Genomic DNA, 21,266 nt, shown 5'->3' with positions numbered 1-21,266 from the left:
CGTACAAAGAGACACACAGTCGACGAAAAATCCAGTAATTTCTAGGGCTCAATAGGACCAAGACTTCGCATTGAACTGTTGATATTGATGAATGGCTGTGGAAGTGAGAACTCATTATACATGTCCATGAAAAAACTGTCAACAATATCAAGGTAAAATGGACAGTTTAGGTGAGAGTAATAGTGTAGCACTTCTTGTATGTCCAGCATTTGATTCAAGTCTTCCTCATCCATCAAATCTAATTCCTTCATCTTCTGTGCTAAAATCTGACCTTTACTTGTGTTTTTAAAGAATGCATCTCCTATTTTTTCTTCATTGAATGTTGCTCTTCTCTTCTCTTCTTTTCTCATTCTTTCTTGGTTTTCCATACTGTTCTCTACTGATTCTTCACAAATGCTGTTTCTCTCTAGAACCTCATTTTGGTCACCATGTTCCCACTGTTGAGAGAAGTCTCTGTAGAAATCATCCAACTCTTGAATTATGCTGTTTGGAATTCGATTGCTGCCAGAGAAGAAGGGATTGAAGTGACAAACTTTAGGCAACTTATGTTGACCTTTAAAGAGAAATGACTTGAGATTATGTAGAGTTTTCAGGAAGAGGTTCTTGGTCTTATGGAAGGATTTCTTAAGTTGCATTTGTGGCTTTACTGTCTTGCTGTACAACTCCCCCATGTGGCTTTCACTATCTTCTTAGCTAGTGATAATACAACTTGTATTCCTCCTTAAATTTTAGATGCCTAAATGGTTTTTAACATGTACTAATGAAAGAGATGGGGACAGGTGGGCTCGAGTTTCTTATCATAACAAGACGAAAAGCCAAAATGAAATTCTAAGGGACATTCTGCTCTTTTTCTTCTTGACTTCCTTGCTTTAGTTGTGCTTCCCAATATATCTTTCTGTTTTATCATGGTGGTGTCGGAGCCAGATTGCACAATTCAACTTGTCTACTTAGGTACGTGCTACCTTACCAGTAAAGATATCGAGTAACTCTGGGCACTAAGATTTAACCAGATTAATTATAAGAAATCACCTAGTGATTTTTTTGTCTGCTGGAATTCAGACCCTAATCTCTTAAGGCCTCTTCCTATTAGTATATCTTTTCTATGACCATGATCATTCTTTTGACTGTCATGCTGTTTAAAGTGTCGCAGCATTCATTATGAAGAAAAAGGGAAAGTTTAGCAGTGAGTTGGTAGATGCTTAAAGTGATTAGTACATATAATTAAGCAGCACCTAAATTATACTCATGCAGTTTTAGACCACTGGGACCCCAAGTAATAATTGAAGCAAGGCCAGAATTTGCCTTTAATCGAGTACGAATTACTGTTTGTATCAATTGTGTCAAGTGCCTTCAAGTGGAGAGCTGGTTTTTTGGGGCCAAAACTATAAAACATTGGAAATAGTGTTGGTTGGAAAAGATAAGGGGCCAAAACTGATCGAAATGGGTGAGGAACTTAAGCTCGTTTCAGTATATCTGGGGAATGAAGCCTTTTTTCTACAGTTAACAATTTGACATGCTACTTTATTGTCCAGCAGTGATCACAACAATAAATTTGTCAAACCTGCCCTTCTCTCAAAATTTTTGAGAAAAAACTTCAGCACATGTCTGAGTCACAACTCACAACTACAGCGGGAATAGCTTGTTTCATACTGCAGGTAACAAAGTTGAATCCAAATTTGTGACTATTTAACTCCGTGCATCGAGGCCATAGGGAATTCAGTAATACATATACAACAATCATGAGATAAAATGAAAATGATTTGGCAGATTAATTCAATATTTTTAATTTATCATTGCTGTACATCCAACAATTATTGCATCAATATAGTTGATACAAAAAGGTCCATCCCTTTATAAACTGATAACCTAATAACAAGAACTTGTGCCTCAATACATTACTTCCTGAGGTCCGCAAATTTGTCCACGACCTCTTACTCTTTGTCCTCTTTGCCTTTGTGGAACTTGAAGAATTGATGCAGCAGTTTGTGGAGTTCTCCGTAATTCTTCGTTGCAGAAACAAGACGGCTTTTAATCCACTGCGGGAGCTTGTTGGTTGAGTGGGAGGAGCTTCTTTCAGAAGAATCAAATGTATAGCGTGTATCAACTAACAGGATAGCAGCATAGTCATTAATATGCCGAATTGCTCTACCTACAGCAGACGATTCAAAAGCACTGCAATATCAAGATCCAAAAAAAACATATGATAATGATAAAGACCATTAAAACTGGTAATTCAGTACATAATATCAGACATTAAATTATACTTAAGGATCAAGATATCAATATTGCAATTATTTGGAGGGTCTCTAGAGTAAAGGAAAATCTGTGAGAGCATAATTAAAGGGGGGGGGGGGGGGGTGAATAGTTGAAAGAGAGCCTTTTATTTTTGGTTCTATTTCATGCACAAATGTTAAATCCAAAGACAAGTTGTTGGACATAGAACTCACCAATTGATTGATTTACAGCTTTCATGCAAAGATTCTCATAATACTGCTTCCCTCTATGCTTGCAGCTTTTTAGGATGTCAAGTCCAGCTTGAGCATCTCCACTATACCAGCTCCTTGGAGCCTGGAATTTGGTGTTCTTACCACTAGCAGTATCAAATCCTTCAATATGCTTGATCCTCTCCATCAACTCGATGTCGGCTGGACTAGGATAGGGCAATCCAACCATGACTATGCATCGACCCATCCCATCGCTAAAGTTGATACCTTCTGATACTTTCCCACCCACAATAGCAAGGAGAATTGCACCGTTGCGTGATACAGTGTCCTGCTTAGAACTGTTATGGGACAGTGCATCAATTGTTTCCTTGTATTCCTTCAAAACAGTTTCCACATCTGTACTTTTTCTAGGCTCTCTAAATATGCGCTTCCGTTTCATAATTCTTCCAATGATGCCCGACTCCTTCCATGTATCATATACCTGGCCTTCATAGTCAAATGATGAGAAGAAAATAACCATGCCTTCAGGAACAAGATTTACCAAATTAGAGACCAAAAGCCCTAATTCTTGTATCTGCAATAATACAGTTTCATGAGTATGTTCAGACTGAGTACTTTATTTCACGGTAATGTTCAAACTGAATCTCAAAGCAATAACTGCTGTTTAAATTCCAATATCCATGTAGCCCATTCATAGGCAATAGGAGAATTCAGTTGCAGAATTCTTGACTTAAATCAAGCATATGTGAAGGATGATAATGCATACCGTGACTGAAGAGCTTCTGGCACTGTAACTAAAATCAAAGGAGTGGCGAGAAGGCCCCTGAGAAACAACAATTGGTAGAATATTTTCAGATGGGATGATATGACCACAGGAAAAGAAATGCAACTGATCCGGCGGCGACCAAGGAAACAGGCGTTCTTTTGTTTCCTCTATGGGTTGCAAAGTCCCACCAGCCAATATGACGGCATGAGCTTGATTCAAGATCTGCAAGTAGTAGTGCACAATCAAATGGTTTTCCATAAGCACCTTTTTGAGAAGATTTAGATATGCAAAAATATGAAGTTTCTAGCAAACCTCAGAAAATATCCTTTCTCCCGTGAGCATGACATATTTCAAATACCCTCCTTGTTGCCTGGAGCATTTTGGCCTTGTCTTTGATATTATTATTCTTCCATCTCCATCTCTATTTGTTAGTGACAGTAATACGTTAACTAATGCTCGGAAACCAGATAATGCACTTTCATCATGACTGCTTTGGTCGTCCATTTTCAATGCTGAAACTTCTTCTGAGAGAGCTAATTTATGTCCATATCCACATACCTGAGATCCCACAGATCTTCAAAACTAAATGATATTAAAGAGGGATAGAGAGAGAGAGATGAATAACCAGTAAAGAGTAAAAAATGATCTACCTTGTGAATTATATTGCTTTCTTCTATATATCGCAAGAGCTTAAACAGGTTTATGTTGTCAATATTGTGGGCAAATAGGAACTCGTTTATGGCCATGGATGAATCAAAGCCACTTTTACTTCCCTCAGCATTACAAATGGGGTCAAAGTTGCTTTGACAATTCTCATTACCCAAAGCTTGTAGAAAAGCCCGAGTAAGGACCATGATTATTTGGATATACCTTCGGTTGCCTGGCCCTAACAGATTGCGAAACCGTACGAAGTAACTCTCCAAGTGAGAATGCACAAGTTCCAACTGGAAAACAGCAGATCAGTTAATTGGATGCTTCTTCAAGTGAAATACTTGGATGTAAAACACAGAGAAAAGAGTATTAAGTGCTAGGCAAATGGGATGGTTCAGAGTGTCTGATGGTAATGATTAAAAATATTTCTTACCTGTATAAATGTAATTTTTGAGTCGTACATGCTGACGAGGGAATCAGCTAAATTATGAGCTTCATCTATGATAACAACACTATCTTTTAAACTTAAACCAAGAGATTCACGTGATGATTTTGAAAGAAGAGATTGATAAGGAAGAACCACAAGATCTGCTGTGTGTACCAGGCTTCTTGAGCCATAGTAAGGGCAAGTTTTCAAGTCACGTCCAATCTGAACAAGATCCTCAATATCCATAGGCCCTTGTTGAGAAACCTCACTTTGGAATTCTTTTCCTCTTTTGTGATTTCTATGCATTGGGCAACCTGAGGAACTCTTGGACCTCCTCGCTCTGCCACCAGCTCCTATGTCCTGCATATAAACTTTGCAAATGAAGTTAAGAAGTTCCAATTTGGAGCATAATAGTACTTATCATAAGCTGAACCTAAGCAAATACATAGTCCATGACTCCTAAGTAATAAGTCAAGTGATCGTATAAATATTATGTCAAAGATATTGTAACACTGATTCAACTGGAACATGTTTCTGAGAAGCATTGGCATTGTAATCGTCAGGGAACGTCCAACTGTAGCATAATTTCAAAAAAAAAATTAAAAGGTTTTTAACTTCATGTTATAACCAATTTAAACTGGGAAAAGTATGTTGAGAAGAAATATACTCTCTAGTACTACCAGAATAAAGATTTAAATCAGCTTACGTCAGAGATGACATAAGACAGCTTACTTAACATAGAACAGCTTCCTATCAACACATTTATACACTTTATCAGGTAAGGCATCTATACATTAACAAGGACACTCTCGTGTCAATGGAAACAGGTTGAGGGTCCAGCTAGTACCTTGGTTTTAGATATTTTAGAATTTTCTATCTTCCTACTTTTCTGAAGCTCCAAACATCTCTCATTTATCTGAGTGGAGCTGCCTAGCTTCAACACCTCTGAAATGAAAACAATAGATCCATGAAATATTTTTCACAAAACTTCAACAAGATTGCAACTTTTTACTTACAAAAGAACAACAAGGTCGAAAGGCAAACTATCTTGAGTACCTTGATTAATGCAGAAATTCTTCCTAGACCCTAAGCATACAACCTTCACTTCAGCTGCAAATTTAGTCTTCCTTAACTCCTTTACAAATTGTGAAAGTTGTGAATGTGTCCGGCTGCAAAAGTAAATCTTAGGTCTAGCCTCTTCCTCCTCATCTTCCATGCTATCTTCGTCCTTTTCTTCCTCACTCGAGGAATTAACCAAAACCCCACCACCCTTCCTTTTAGATTGTCCTCCATTTTCATCGTCACTCTCATACTCTTCAACCAAAAACTCCTCTTCATCCATTCCCTCAACCTCATGTTTTGCCATTAAATTGTTTACCTTTTCGATCTCAGTATCTTCCTCCTTCCCTCCCCCGTTAGTAATTAAATCTCTGACAACTTCTCTTTTCCCCTTCCTATCAAATCTTTTGTCGAATCCCAATTGCTTCTTTTTCTTTGTCTTCTTCTCGGGCGATTTGGTATCTTTATTAATGACAAAGTTCCTCATCCAATCTGGTTCATCTTCAGCCCCCAAATAATCTTCTTGTTTCCCGCTTAAATTTGAAGGAGACTCCCATTGTGTTTTCTGCTGTTGCTTTCTATCAAGAAGCCATTGAAGGGCACTACAAATTATACTGAGCGTTTTACCAGTCCCTGAATAAATTTTCCAGAACCCCAACTAAGTAATCATGAGAAAAGAAAAGAAAAGAATTTAAATTGCTAGAGACATAGGTGTTGAAGTGTGTGAACATCTAATCTAAAGCTCAACCTATTAGAGTTGCGAGCTTATATTTTTAATGAGATAAGAAAGTGGAAATTATTGACAATGGATGGCAGTGAGACTCGAACTCAAGATCTCTTTCTGCTCTAATATCATGTTAAATCGTGTGCTCATTTAAAAGCTTAACTTGTTAGAGCACTTTTATTTACTTAATCAATGATGAAAAATATAATTGCATCTACTACTACTACTTTTTGTTAGTGGGTACAATTGCAGTAATACAACTATGAACAGATATACAGTATAGCTGTGAATATATATGGAAAAAATAGTGAAAGATATGTACCAGTGGGGCTTTCTAGCATGGCAACACCGCCTTTAGTGAGGGAATGGTAAAGGGAGTTCATGAAATCTAGCTGAATAGAGTAGGGTTCGTAGGGAAATGCCGGAAATTCTCTTCTCTCTTCCATCTCTGATCAAAAGATTCGCCTTTTCTTCCCCAATTTGAGGTTGAAGGGATTAGGGTTCTTTTTTTCTTTTTTTTCACTGACTCAGTGCTCCGCATTTCCTTTAATTTAAGCGTGCGCGCATTTGTTAGCAGATGCTTTTCCCGCGCTTAGCTGTGCTCTGGATATCTTTTTTCCTCTCTTTTTTCCCGGTATACGCAGAGTTGATATTATGTATTTTTATACAAATTTTTCTCACTTGAACATGATATATATTCACAACTTTAAATCACTTAGACATGATAAATTTAGATGTTTTTACGTAAACACCAAGTATGAGTAAAAAGAATACATGTGCCGTTTATTTTATTTTTTAATCTCATTCTAGCAATCATAATGCAAAGATAATATAATTTAGAAAAGAAAAAAAGCATTTCTCTTTTATGTTTTACTTTTTGCGATAGCCTGAATGAGGAAAGAGAAAAGTTGAGAGTGTTTGGAGATCTCAACATTTCTTTAAGGGGAGGTTTTATGCTTACATTATAAACAAAATACCATATTCCCCGTAGTGAAGAGTTGTTCTTTCAAGCTTCTTAAATTGATTTCACTTGTTTGGTCTTAAATTTCATTTTCGTTGCAACCTTATCTATTTAGCATTCTTTGCGATCCATATTGGGTATTTCTATTTATCTCCACGATTTGTATTAAGTTGCACCACATATTCTTAGAACTACGTATAAATTTAACTCTATCCGTTTTTCGGGTAAACAGTTTGGCGCCACCGTGGGGCTAAGGATAACAGTGGTTATTTGATACGAATCTGAAAAAACATGCCATTGTGTTTTGCGCTTGTTTCCGAAAATATCTTGAATTTCGGATTAACTACGACTAACCATCAATCAAATGGTTTCACCAATCGACAACGGGGCCGGTCTTCAAGACGAAAACAACAACTTGACACCCAGTACTGAAAGACCACTTATAAACGACGTTGGAGCTCGAATCGGAGCGCCAATAGATATCAATTCGCATGTAGCCATTGAAGCGAACCTACATGCTGAACCCGAGAATAGCATCCATTGTGGCACTCGGTCTGCAGCTCGAGATACCCATAATGTCGAGGAAAACGGCGTTAGCTTGCGTATGATTTTCGAAATGTTGCAAGCCCAACAGGCAGCAATAGCTCAGTTGCAGAGTCAAATCCAGCTACAAAGCAGGCCGGAGCCTAATCCATCTTGAGAAATTACCCACAGAACGGAGCCAGCCATAGTGAAGTCAAATGAGCAAGAATCGGGGACTACACCCGAAATTACTAAATTGCTCGAGGAACTCACAAAGCAAGTTGAAGCCAACGATAAAAAATAGAAACTTATAACTCTAGGGTCGATCAGATCCCGGGAGCTCTACCAATGATAAAAGGGTTGGATTCGAAAAAATGCGTGCAAAAACCTTTCCCTCGAGCGCAGCCCCGAAACCAATCCCCAAAAAATTTCGTATGCCCGAAATTTCCAAATATAACGAAACGACCGATCCCAACGAGCACGTCACTTCTTACACATGTGCCATCAAGGGCAATGATTTAGAAGACGGTGAAATCGAATCTGTGTTGATAAAAAAATTCGGAGAGACCCTCTAGAAGGGGGCAATGATTTGGTATCACAACCTACCACCAAATTACATCGACTCGTTCGCCATGTTAGCAGATTCTTTTGTGAAAGCACATGTGGCGCCATAAAAGTCGCAACAAGGAAACCGGACCTCTTCAAGGTAAGACAAAAGGATAACGAGATGCTGAGGGAGTTTGTATCTCGTTTTCAAATGGAACGAATGGACTTGCCACCAGTCACAGACGATTGGGTTGTTCAGGCTTTCACTCAAGGTTTGAACGAATGAAGTTCGACGACTTCACGGCGATTAAAGCATAACTGATCGAATACCTGGCCATCACATGAGCCGAAGTGCACAATCGGTACCAATAAAAAATTAGGGTCGAAGATGATCAATTGGGGTCTGAACCCATTGTTCGAAGGGATACTAATCGAGAACGAGGTCCGATCGGGGATCGATACCAACCGTACAATGGAAGCCACAGAGTCAGTGAATCGAGACATAACCTCAGGCAAAATAACAAAAGAAGTGATCGAGGTCAAGGGTCCCGGGGCCTGATGAACAGAAGTAGGTTCGATAGGCCTGCCGGATCTAAGGAAGCACCTCGGTTATCGGAATATAACTTCAGCATTGATGCATCCGCTATCGTTTCGGCTATCGGACGCATCAAAGACACTAAATGGCCTCGACCCATGCAGACCGATCTTGCCCAGAGGAATCCCAATCAAATGTGCGAATACCATGGCACCCATGGCCACAGAACGGAAGATTGTAGGCAACTAAGAGAGGAAGTAGCCCGGTTATTCAACAAAGGGCACCTTCGAGAATTTCTTGAGCGATAGGGCAAAGAACCATTTTAAAAACAGGGATTTCGGCAAGCAAAACGAACAAGAAGAACCACAGCACGTCATTCACATGATCATCGACGGCGCCGATACCCCTCGGGGACCGGTGTTTAAACGCACTAAGACATCGATTGTGAGAGAAAAACAATCTCGAACTCAAGATTACACACCCATGGGAACTTTGTCCTTTAATGATGAAGATGCAGAAGGAGTCATACAACCTCATAACGATGTACTGGTAATATCTGTACTCATGAATAAAACTAAAGTTAAGCGTGTGTTGATTGATCCAGGTAGCTCGGCCAACATCATCAGATTGAAGGTCGTAGAACAGCTCGGCCCGCAAGACCAGATTATACCCGCAACCCTGGTTCTAAATGGATTCAATATGGCATGTGAAACCACCAAAGGCGAGATAATTCTACCAATAAACGTGGTCGGAACCATCCAGGAAACGAAGTTCCACGTGATCGAAGGCGACATGAGATACAACGCCCTTTTCGGAAGGCCATGGATCCACAACATGAGAGCTGTACCTTCGACCCTACACCAGGTCCTCAAATTCCCAACATCGAGAGGAGTCAAAATAGTGTACGGAGAACAACCAACCGCAAGAGAAATGTTCGCCGTCGATGAAGTGAAATCGATATCCTCGCCTTCGCCAGTAAAGGGATCGGGCTCAGAAGGGGAACAAGATACCAAATAGCAATCACAGACATCGGCTTTGACCCAACCAGATAACCAGAAGATCGAAGAAGATGATGATCAGAGGATCCCTCGACCCTTCGTGATTCCCAATGACTCTGAAGCCACCGAATCAACGATTAAGGAACTGGAGCAAGTCACACTAATCGAACACTGGCCCGAACTGAAGGTATACCTGGGAACGGGGTTGAGCCTCGAACTCAGGAAGAAACTTATTCAGTTTCTTATCAATAACATTGATTGCTTTGCCTGGTCCCATTTAGATATAACAGGGATCCCACCGGACATAACGACGCATCGGCTAAGCTTGGACCCTAGGTTCAGACCGGTGAAGCAAAAAAGAAGACCCCAGTCCGAGGTAAAACATGCATTCATAAAGGACGAAGTAACCAAACTTCTCAAGATAGGGTCCATTCGGGATGTGAAATACCCCGAATGGTTAGCCAATGTAGTTGTAGTGCCTAAAAAGTGAACAAACTTAGAATGTGTGTGGACTATAAGGATTCGAACAAAGCATGCCCCAAAGATTCTTTTTCGCTGCCCAACATCGATCGCATGATCGATGCCACGGCCGGCCACGAGATCCTCACTTTTCTCGATGCCTATTTTGGGTATAATCAAATCTAGATGAACCCGGAGGACCAGGAAAAGACTTTATTTGTCACCAAATATGGAACATATTGTTATAATGTGATGCCCTTCGGGCTAAAAAATGCAGGGGCTACTTACTAACGCCTAATAAATAAAATGTTCGAAGAACAAATAGGTAAATCAATGGAAGTTTATATTGATGACATGCTAGTTAAGTCCCTGCGCGCATAAGACCATTTGACCCATTTGCAGGAAACGTTCGAGATTTTGAGGAAATACAACATGAAGCTCAACCCCCGAAAAATGTATTTTCGGGGTCGGTTCGGGCAAGTTCCTCGGCTTCATGGTGTCAAATCGGGGAATCGAGATTAACCCCTATAAAATCAAGGCCATCGAAGACAACACCATCGTGGGCCGGGTGAAAGTTGTACAAAGGCTAACGGGACAGATTGCAGCCTTAGGCAGATTTATTTCGAGATCATCAGATCGAAGTCACAAATTTTTCACTCTACTCAAAAAGAATAACGATTTCGCTTGGACCCCGGAATGCCAACAGGCATTAGAGGAACTAAAACGATATCTATCGAGCCCACCACTACTTCACACTCCAAAAACAGACGAGAAACTTTGCCTGTACTTGACAATATCGGAAATCGCAGTAAGCGGTGTCCTAGTTCGAGAATAGCAAGGTACATAATTTCCCGTTTATTATATAAGTCGGATCATAGGAGAAGCATAAACTAGATATACGTACCTAGAAAAATTGGCACTTGCACTGATAAACGCCTCTAGAAAGTTAAGACCATACTTTCAATGTCACCCCCATATGCATATTAATCACTTACCCGTTTTGTAATATTTTGCACAAGCCCGAACTATCAGGCCGATTGGCCAAATGGGCCGTCGAACTCAGTGGGTACGATATCGAATATCAACCTCGTACGACTATCAAGTTTCAAATTTTAGCAGACTTCGTGGCCGATTTCACGCCAACCCTCGTACCTGAAGTCGAAAAAGAACTTCTGTTGAAATCGGGTACGTCATCGGGGTATGGACCCTTTTTACGGACGGGGCTTCGAACGTGAAGGGGTCCGGGCCAGGCAAAGTTTTAAAGCCACCCACGGGTACCAGGTTGACTAACAACGAGGCCAAGTATGAGGCCATGATTGCAGGTCTCGAGCTAGCTAAAAACTTAGGAGCAGAAGTCATTGAAGCCAAATGTGACTCTTTGCTGGAGGTAAGTCAAGTAAACAAAACCTTCGAAGTTCAAGAAGATAGAATGCAAAGGTATTTGGACAAACTACATGTCACTTTGCACCACTTCAAACAATGGACTCTACAGCATGTTCCACGGGAGCAAAACAGTGAGGCTGATGTACTTGCGAATTTGGGATCATCGATAGAGAAAGGTGACTTGAGCTCGGGGACTGTCGTTCAACTCTCGAGATCCGTGATCGAAGAAGGTCATGCTGAGATAAATTCTACGAGCTTAACCTGGGATTGGAGAAATAAGTATATTGAATACTTAAAGAAAGGAAAGCTCCCATCGAACCCTAAAGATTCAAGGGCCCTACGGACTAAAGCTGCTCGATTCACGTTGGCTTCAGATGGAACGCTATACTGAAGGACATTCGATGGACCATTGGCAGTATGCTTGGGTCCAGGAGATACCGATTACATCCTACGTGAGGTGCACGAGGGCACTTGTGGGAATCACTCTGGTGCCGATCCATTAGTCCGAAAAATAATTAGGGCAAGGTATTATTGGATCGATTTGGGCAAAAATATGAAGGAATTTGTTCGAAAATGTGACAAATGTCAAAGGTTTGCACCAATGATCCATCAACCCGGAGAGCAACTTCACTCAGTCATATCCCCATGGCCATTCATGAAATGGGGAATAGATATCGTCGGCCCTCTGCCATCGACCCCAGGTAAAGCTAAATTGATTTTATTTATGACTGAATATTTCTCTAAATGGGTTGAAGCACAGTCGTTCGAGAAAGTAAGAGAGAGATAAGTTATAGACTTTATCTGGGATCATATCGTATGTCGATTCGGGATACCAGCCGAAATAGTGTGTGACAATAAGAAACAATTTGTTAGAAGCAAAGTGACGAAATTTTTCGAAGATCACAAAATAAGAAGGATATTATCAACACCGTATCACCCAAGTGGGAACGGACAGGCCGAATCAACGAACAAAGCTATCATTCAAAACCTAAAGAAGAGGCTGAACGATACTAAAGGAAAATGGAGAGAAATCCTACCCGAAGTCCTTTGGGCATATCGAACAACGTTAAAATCTAGTACGGGAGAAACCCCGTTCTCCTTAGTATATGGGTCTGAAGCCTTGATACCAGTCGAAGTCGGCGAACACAGTGCCAGATTTCGATACACAACAGAAGAATCAAAAAACGAGGCTATGAACACTAGCCTCGAATTATCGGATAAAAAAGGAGAAGTTGCTCTCGTCCAATTGGCCTCCCAAAAGCAACGAATCAAAAGATACTATAATAGAAGAATCAAGCTCCGCCATTTTAAGCCCGAGGACTTAGTACTAAGGAAAGTCACCCTCAATACCCGAAATTCGAACGAAGGAAAACTAGGACCGAACTAGGAAGGACCATATCGGGTTCTCGAGAACGTCAGAAAGGGATCATACAAGCTCGGCATTATAAACGGCAAACAACTATCAGGCAATTGGAATGTGTCACATCTAAACCGATGCTACTGCTAAGGTACGACCCTCCCATATTTATTTACATTTCAAAACTAACCCCTGTAGAAGTCCGATCAGGAGCTAAGACGGATCCTTCAATACGAAGCCTTAGGTCTGAAAGCACGCGTTGCACTCTTTTTTCCTTAGACCGGTTTTATCCCAAATGGATTTTTCGGCAAGGTTTTTAATGAGGCAACCAATAATCGTGATGCACTTACAACAGTATCCGAAACCTCTTTACAATCGACTCCAATACTGGGGGGGGGGGGGGCATTAGCCCTCAAATATATCAAGTTCTAATGCAAGAAAGTTATTTCGCAACAATGGGCTTCCGATAGGAAAGGTTGTAAGAGCCATATGGTCAAAACGAACCATGCTCGTGTAGTTGGCCTGAGCCCTAACACAAAACATGAACGCATGTATAATGATTTGCAAAGAAAGTTCTCCTCTTTACTAATATCCTATATCCAAGGAAAATTCCTCTATTCTGAGATTTATTATGCAAACAGAATTAAGATAAATCTCCGAGTCCGAGTAAGCACTCGCTCGACCATTACGCTTACGGGCTATATTATTTTGAGTTCGAATCATTCACTCGACTACTAAGCCTACGGGCTACTTTTATTTCGAGTTCAAGCGAGCACTCACTCGACCATTACGTCTACAGGCTACATTATTTCGAGTTCGAATCATTCACTCAACTATTAAGCCTCCGGGCTACTTTTATTTCGAGTTTAAGCAAGCACTCACTCGACCACTACGCCTACGGGCTACATTATTTCGAGTTCGAATCATTCACTCGACTACTAAGCCTACGAGCTACTTTTATTTCTAGTTCGAACGAGCACTCACTCGACCATTACTCCTACGTGCTACATTATTTCGAGTTCGAATCATTCACTCAACTATTAAGCCTATGGGATACTTTTATTTCGAGTTCGAGCAAGCGCTCACTTGACCATTACGCCTACGAGCTACATTATTTCGAGTTCGAATCATTCACTCGACTACTAAGCCTACGGGTTACTTTTATTTCGAGTTCGAGCGAGCACTCACTCGACCATTACGCCTACGGTCTATATTATTTTGAGTTCGAATCATTCACTCGACTACTAAGCCTACGGGCTAATTCACTCTACTACTACGCCTACAGGCTACATTATTTCAAGTTCGAATCATTCACTCGACTACTAAGCCTATGGGCTACTTTTATTTTGAGTTCGAGCGAGCACTCACTCGACCATTACGCCTACGGGCTACATTATTTCGAGTTCGAGTGAGCACTTACTCGACTATTACGCCTACGGGCTACATTATTTCGAGTTCGAATCATTCACTCGACCACTAAGCCTACGAGCTACTTTTATTTCGAGTTCGAGCGAGCACTTACTCGACCATTATGCCTACAGGCTACATTATTTTGAGTTCGAATCATTCACTAGACTACTAAGCCTACGAGCTACTCTTATTTTGAGTTCGAGCAAGCACTTACTCGACCATTACGCCTACGGGCTACATTATTTCGAGATCGAATCATTCACTAGACTACTAAGCCTACGGGCTACTCTTATTTCGAGTTCGAGCAAGCACTCACTCGACCATTACGCCTACGGGCTACTTTTATTTCGATTTCGAACAAATACTCACTCAACGATTACGCCCAAGGGCTACATTTCTTCGAGTTCGAATCACTGACTCAGCTAATAAGCCTAAGGGCTACATCGCTCCAAGTTTAAGTAAGCCTATGTTCAGAAAATCACTCAACTCGACCACTGAGCATACGAGATACCTTATTTCAAGTTTCAAGTTGCTTAAATCCTTGTGAAAATATTCATAAGTTATGGATAAAGTCTTCACAAGATAGGAAACAAAACAGGAGTAAGTCGGTAAAAAAAGGATATTTTTATATATTAAATTGTTTACATGATTGATTACAACGTAAAAATGAAGGACTAAGCTTCCTGGTCATCCCCAGAAGCGGTCTCTTCTCTATTGGGCTCCCCTCCATTCTCGGAACTGCTCTTACTCCCCTCATCATCATCATTGTCATCATCATCATCATCGAAAACCAAGGATTCAACATCGGCTTCGAGTTCTTTGGCCATTTTTATCTCTTCAGCGAGGTCGAAACCTCGAGCATGGATCTCCTCGAGGGTCTCCCTCCGAGATCGGAACTTAGCAAGTTTAGCGACCCAATATGCTCGAGTATCAGCGGTCTTGGCTGCCTCTCTTGCTTGGACCTGGGCAGGCTTCAGCATCGGCATGATAGACGGCCACAAGTGCATCTGCATCGGCCTTTGCCTTCTCAGCGTCGGATTCGGCCTTGGCAAGTACAGAGGCCAACCGAGCCTCGAGCTCCTCTATCCTTCTTGCTTGGACTGAGCTTTTCTCCTTTATTTTTTGAAGTTGGTTTTCGATCGATGACAATTGGGCTCGAGCAGTTTCTTTCTCTGCAGCAAGGCGGTCCATTCCTTCTTTCCACTTCAAAGACTCCGCTCTTACCACATCGACTTCTTCACGGAGTTTTTCGATCGTCTCGATTTTCTGCTGCAGTTGTGAGACCGAAAGATTAACTGTCGTTCCGGTATCAAGCCCATAGCCTTTTTAAAGCATTATTACCTGCTTGGATAAATCGATCTGATCTTGGTGAGCCCTGGCCAACTCAGCTCGGAGGTCTTTTATTTCCTCTCCCTTTTGGCCCAAAAGGAGCTTTAAGGAGTTCTTCTCCTCCGTAACCCGTTGGAGCTTGGCCTCATATCTATGCAGTTCTATTCGGGACCGAGAACATGATTCTCGATGAACCACCGCGGCCTGCAAAGAAAGAAGAAACACAGTCAGAAAAGAAAAGCAAACTTAAAGGTAACTCCATATGATTTAAGGTATACCTGATTCAAAGCCTGCTGCACTCCGTGAAAAAGATCCGATATGTCACTTGTACCGGTAGTATCTTCGATGCCGATGAACAAGTTACGAAAAGGATCCTCTCCATCATGAGGCCTATCTAATTCGAGGGCCCCCAAAGCTTGGGCCTCCCGAATCGCCCCTGCGAAAAAAGCAGGGAAGGTGGGCGAGCCTTTGATTGCTACTTCCCCAAATGAGTCATCTGGGGCATTCTCTTCGGTTCGAAAAGATTCGGGAAGAGCCCCTTCAGACATATCCCCCATCCGTCGGCTTGGATGGGAAACATCTTCGATTTCCAGCAACTCGGGGACTCTACCCGAATCTCTCTCCGATATATCCTCAATTCGAGGCGGAGCCTTATGAACCACCATCAATCTAGCTGCCTGTGGAACGTCAGTGGTCTTATTTGTTCGGGCCGCCAGAGCAGACCCATCGTTCTCTCTTCTTCTTCTTCTTCTTCTTCTTCTTCTTCCCTCAGACACAGATGTGATTCTACGGTCAAAGGAATGGTATTCTTGTTTGGCTTACGAGCCGTCCTCTTCTTCGATTTTTGATCTTAGAGGGTGGGGGCTCTTTTCCTCTTATTATCTTTTACCGGCTTTGGGACAGAGGCCGAAGCCTATTCCTCGGCAGACGAGGGCCTTAAAACCGCATCCTTGCTCACACCTGCACACGAAATTTTTTACTGAAGAATGTGAAAGGAATCTTATTTGAATTACCAAGGAATACGAGAGAAATGCTCACCGTGATTTTTGGCCTTCCATCGGCCCTTTGACAAGTCGCGCCATGAGCGCTCGGCATATGAGGAGGTCGAAACCAGATCACGTACCCAATTCTTAAGATCGGGCATTGCGCCGGGCATCCAGGGAACCGCTGCGTCACAAAAGGGATATTGGTGAGAAAAGAAATGAAAGAACAACATAATAGAAGATAACAACAGAATTACACTTACGCTTCATGTTCCGCTCATCAGGGAAAGGCATCTTTTCGGTTGGGATCACGTCTGAAGTCCTCACTTGAACGAACCGGCCCATCCAGCCTCGATCCCTATCCTCGTCTATACTCGAGAACATAGCCTTGGTACCTCAACATTGGAGTTTTATTAACCCTTATCGAAAAAGACGAGGACGGTATAATCGGATAAGATGATTGAGGGTGAAAGGCATCCCCTCGATTTTACTTACAAAATATCGGATTAAAATAACGATCCGCCAAAAGAAAGAATGTATCTGGCCTAGGGTTATTAGGTATTTACGACAAAAATCTATGATAATAGGGTCGAGGGGACCTAACGTAAAAAAGGTAAGTATACACGCTTAAAACCCTCTCACGTGAGTAGTAATATCCTCTTCAGGAGACGGCACTACCACCTCTTTGTTCTCCCAGTTACAATTCTTTTTTATCCGTTCGACCTGCTCCCGGGTTATCGAACAAATATATCTCGATACGGGCTCATATCAGCCTGGAACCGGTGAACCTTTATCGAGTTTGAAATCGGAGGTAAGAACACACGCCGTCGGAACGCACTCCTCAGGACGAGGATCCACCGGTGTTTTATCGGCGGCGGATTGGGAAGAAGAAGCTTTTTCCTTTTGGGGGATGGTTTTTGACGTCTTCACCATCTTTGGATTTAAAGAAGGTGACGAAGATTTGGTAATTTGGAAGAAGAATTTTGCAAAAAAGAATCACTAATTTGCGAATAGACTCAGAGAATACGAAAAAGAAATTAGGAAATTTGGAAGATTGAAGTTGCAAAAGTGATAAATGATAAAAGGAAAGGTTATTTATAGGTTCAAGCAAATGACATTTCAGTATCAGCGGTGGCCGACCACCGTCTGACATGCATTAAATACCTTAAAAAACTAAATCGCCGAGACAACTATCACGTGTGTCATGGTTGAGCCCAATATAAACGTCAGCTTGTAATCCGATCGAGCCGTTAAAAAGTCATATCGTTTCTCACCACATTCTTCTTGAGAAACGAGGGGACTATTTGTATACGGTCGAAATAGATTTCGGCCTTCGTACGATCTATCGAGTTCGAAACATAATCGATTGAAGCGAGACTTCGAGACGAGTTCCAAAGATGACACAAACAAGCTTCAAGTCCGAGGGGCCGATATCATTATCGAGCCCGAACCCAAATCGAACTATGATGCAAAGTGAAGTTATCGAGCTTATGATCCAGAGACCGACCAACATTGACCCCGAATCATTTCAAGGGTCCGAGTTATAATCGAGCTCGAGTCAAGACCGAAAACTCAAGTCAATACCGAGCTCATAGACAAGAGCCGTTGCAATCCCACTAGAAGAGAGAATCTCGGCAGGAATTGTGAAAAAACTGATTTATCATGGGTCTCCCACTATGTATTTTTAATTATATCTAAAGTAAGATTCCTCTACTATAAAAGGGATGGTTATCATTTCTGTAAGGGGAGGTTTTATGCTTACATTGTAAACAAAATACCATATTCTCCATAGTGAACAGTTGTTCTTTCAAGCTTCTTAAATTGATTCCACTTGTTTGGTCCTAAATTTTATTTTCTTTGCAACCTTATCTATTTAGCATTCTTTGCGATCCATATTGGGTATTTCTATTTATCTCCACGATTTGTATTAAGTTGCACCACATATCCTTAGAACTACGTATAAATTTAACTCTATCCGTTTTTCGGGTAAACAAATTTAAATGATCATTACAAATCTTGTTTCGTTTCGAATAGAATTGTCCACCTCCGACTCCCATACACTTATGTTATTTTGTGAATAGACTTTCCACATTTTCCTTTGATTTTCAACTCATCAACATACTTATAATTGTAGAAAAAGTTGTGGGAATTTGCAACTTACTCTAGAAACAAAAGCATATAATTATTACCTCAATATTAGGTTGGAGTGACGAGTTTTTACCACAAATTTTATTGGTGATAAAATATTACTCTGGTTGGTCTAATAAAATAAAACAATACTCGCCATTGGTTATACAATCCTCACCAAAATGCTGTATTTCAGGTAACGCCTTCTTTTACTAATGTTGTATTCAATTTTTATAAAGCATTTAAAATTTAGCCGGATAGGAAAAAACTTCAGACTTCCTATCGCGCTTTTTTTCCTCCTCTTCTTTTTATTTTCTTGCAAACACATATGAAACTCATTTTAAAACAATATCATTACAAATCATTATGTAAAATTCGAATATTTGTGATTTATATCTGAACTTATCGCTGGTGAAGCACTGAAGCTCCTTGCAGCGCTAATGCACTGCCTCTTTTTCTTGCAAAGACATATGTATTTGTAAATTTTGGACTATATTTTATATAGGCGGGTCCTTCAAGTGGCTATTTGTGCACTTCACCCACCCAAAATGCTGATTTAGCCCAATTATTTTCGGCCCAATTCAAGCCCATCATCACTGCACGCGCAACCCTAAAATCCTTCTTCCTTGTTAACTATCAACTATAAGCACTACCTAGATCGCCGCAGGTCTCAGTCGAAAGAGCTGAGGAAGAGGTCGTTAGGATCTCTGCAACTACAGTGTAATGGTAAGTGAATCTATCCCCCTTAACTTCTCTCTACCTTCATTCTGTTATTTCCTTCATATTTTTTCTTATGAACGTATATGTTGTCATATTATAAAATTGGAACGACACTAGAAAATGAAACGATGTCATGAATAAATCAAAAAACTGTTCAAATTTTACATAAATAGGCATATGTTGTACTATAGGGTAAGGGAACAGGGAGTTTTGGTAAGAGGAGGAACAAGACTCACACACTATGTGTGAGGTGTGGGCGGCGCAGCTTTCATCTTCAGAAGAGCCGTTGCTCTGCTTGTGCTTACCCTGCTGCCCGTAAAAGGACATGTAATCTTTTTCCCTTCTTTTTTCGCTTTTCAATACTAATTACCATTATATCAATCATCTGATATGAGTTGAACTTGTTTTGTATGAGTAATTTTCAGACAACTGGAGTGTGAAGGCAATTCGCAGAAAGACAACTGGAACTGGCCGCATGAGGTATCTTCGTAACGTCCCTCGCAGGTTCAAGACCAATTTTAGAGAAGGTACATCCTTTATGCTTGGAAGTTCTTTTGTTTCTGCATTTTGCAGATTTAATTTACATTTTCATTTAGGATAAGTGTGTGTTTTGTATGGTGGAAATTGTTTTACAGTATTTGTGAAATCATTTTTCAGTGGTTGGTTAGTGGTTACTTTATATTCTTATGAATGTTTTGCTCTATTAAAAAAGGGAAAGATTATTGTTTTACATTACAAATGTACATATACATGATTAAATCAATGCTTAGATATTGTTTTCAACCCTTAGTCCATTATCCTCCGGTTTTGAACTCAACATTTGGTCCTAAGGGTTGGCCACAGATGGATTTCTCAGTCATAAAAGAAGATATATCTACTAAAGTTGCTGTACTTTTCCAATTCAATAAAATGGTTGTACTTTGTGTTCCACCTGATGTGAGTGCATATCATCTGTCCCCTGCTTTTGTATCCAATCGAATGCTGGAAAATGATCGAGAGAACATAAATTTTCAAGGTAAAAACTTTCTCAAAATCATGCCTAAACATGCCCGAAATGCTTGTAGGGTTTCTGGGTTGAATAGGTATAACTTGAACTTGAAAGATGTGTATCTAGAATTTAGAGTGATCTTCCCTTTATTAGCTCGACTAAGTTGTTGGTTTGGGCATTGCTAATTGCTGATCAAGAGTATCTTTTTCTTAACTTTTGTGCAATAATAATAAACTTTAAACTATTGTTTGTCCAGGTACTGAAGCAGCTCCAAGGAAGAAGGCAGCAGTTTCTGCTTGAAGCCTTTGAGACAGTCACTTGAGAGTTGAGAGGCTATTAGTGGTAGCTTGATTTTGATAGTTCAAGTGTTAGAGCAAGTTAAATTTTGGGGAACCTTCTATCTTAATGCCCATTGAAAAGATTGATGTGCTTAAAGTTTTCAAAGTATGTATTCCAACTTGGCATTTTTATAAAGAAGCATTTTATGGACTTCCATCACTTGTTGGATCTGAGCTGCATGTCTATTTATTATGTTACTTTGAGGTTGTTCAAATTGCTTATTCCAAATCCGTTGCAGTATGAAATGTAAGTGATGAATGCTTGGGGTGTGTAAATCTTTTGCTGATCCCGTTCTTCCTTATCATTCACTTGCTGTTGCTTGAGTTTTCTCTTGGCCCTTCTGTGAAGCTGCTGAAGATGCTGCCCAAGTCTCTTTTTATTTTGCTCTAGTTGGTTTGATTGGCGATGTACAATATTTATATAGTTATACCCGTTCTTTATGTTTTCTTAGATTGATTAGTTCAGCCTGTAGTATGATTTAGATGCCCTATGAAGTGCTTGGAAAAGAAATCAGCTTAGCATATTTGTGCCTTTGTTG

General features: G+C 40.6%; 3 protein-coding genes across 4 annotated transcripts; 1 reads left to right on the top strand and 2 right to left on the bottom strand.

Annotated features, from left to right (window-relative positions):
• Positions 1 to 41: 41 nt before the first annotated feature.
• Positions 42 to 671, bottom strand: LOC138894774 (uncharacterized). The gene has a single exon (XM_070179500.1). It carries the CDS (start codon positions 669 to 671, stop codon positions 42 to 44), a length of 630 nt encoding a protein of 209 aa, XP_070035601.1.
• Positions 672 to 1,745: 1,074 nt separating this feature from the next.
• LOC104104797 (uncharacterized) lies at positions 1,746 to 6,732 on the bottom strand. Of its 2 annotated transcripts, none has more exons than XM_009612965.4 (9): positions 6,394 to 6,729; positions 5,345 to 5,980; positions 5,136 to 5,233; positions 4,295 to 4,648; positions 3,861 to 4,154; positions 3,523 to 3,768; positions 3,211 to 3,432; positions 2,448 to 3,018; positions 1,746 to 2,149 (listed from the first exon to the last, which is right to left on the bottom strand). In XM_009612965.4, exons 1-9 carry the CDS (start codon positions 6,515 to 6,517, stop codon positions 1,932 to 1,934), a joined length of 2,763 nt encoding a protein of 920 aa, XP_009611260.1. In that variant the 5' UTR covers positions 6,518 to 6,729; the 3' UTR covers positions 1,746 to 1,931. The 2 variants fall into 2 exon arrangements, with proteins under 2 accessions (XP_009611260.1, XP_009611262.1); XM_009612967.4 differs by having other exon boundaries at positions 2,039 to 2,172; positions 6,394 to 6,732.
• A 12,532-nt stretch (positions 6,733 to 19,264) lies between these two features.
• LOC104104796 (large ribosomal subunit protein eL37x) lies at positions 19,265 to 20,882 on the top strand. The gene is made up of 4 exons (XM_009612964.4): positions 19,265 to 19,407; positions 19,593 to 19,728; positions 19,827 to 19,928; positions 20,646 to 20,882. The coding sequence occupies exons 1-4, from the start codon at positions 19,405 to 19,407 to the stop codon at positions 20,687 to 20,689; spliced, it is 285 nt and encodes a 94-aa protein (XP_009611259.1). The 5' UTR covers positions 19,265 to 19,404; the 3' UTR covers positions 20,690 to 20,882.
• Positions 20,883 to 21,266: the final 384 nt, after the last annotated feature.

Source organism: Nicotiana tomentosiformis, chromosome 6, assembly GCF_000390325.3.
Source record: "Nicotiana tomentosiformis chromosome 6, ASM39032v3, whole genome shotgun sequence".
Classification (NCBI taxonomy): Eukaryota; Viridiplantae; Streptophyta; class Magnoliopsida; order Solanales; family Solanaceae; genus Nicotiana; species Nicotiana tomentosiformis.
This window is presented reverse-complemented; position numbering and strand designations above follow the sequence as displayed.

Bases quoted from the DNA above. Each gene is read 5' to 3' on its own strand.
- LOC104104796 (XM_009612964.4), top strand. The intron at 19,729-19,826 runs GTAATCTTTTTC...AGTAATTTTCAG, and splicing joins TGCTGCCCGTAAAAGGACAT to ACAACTGGAGTGTGAAGGCA. The intron at 19,929-20,645 runs GTACATCCTTTA...TTGTTTGTCCAG, and splicing joins CAAGACCAATTTTAGAGAAG to GTACTGAAGCAGCTCCAAGG.
- LOC104104797 (XM_009612965.4), bottom strand. From the start codon at position 6,517: ATGGAAGAGAGAAGAGAATTTCCGGCATTTCCCTACGAACCCTACTCT. The intron at 4,155-4,294 runs GTAAGAAATATT...GCTGTTTTCCAG, and splicing joins CAAAAATTACATTTATACAG to TTGGAACTTGTGCATTCTCA. The intron at 3,433-3,522 runs GTTTGCTAGAAA...TACTACTTGCAG, and splicing joins GAGAAAGGATATTTTCTGAG to ATCTTGAATCAAGCTCATGC.
- LOC138894774 (XM_070179500.1), bottom strand. From the start codon at position 671: ATGGGGGAGTTGTACAGCAAGACAGTAAAGCCACAAATGCAACTTAAG.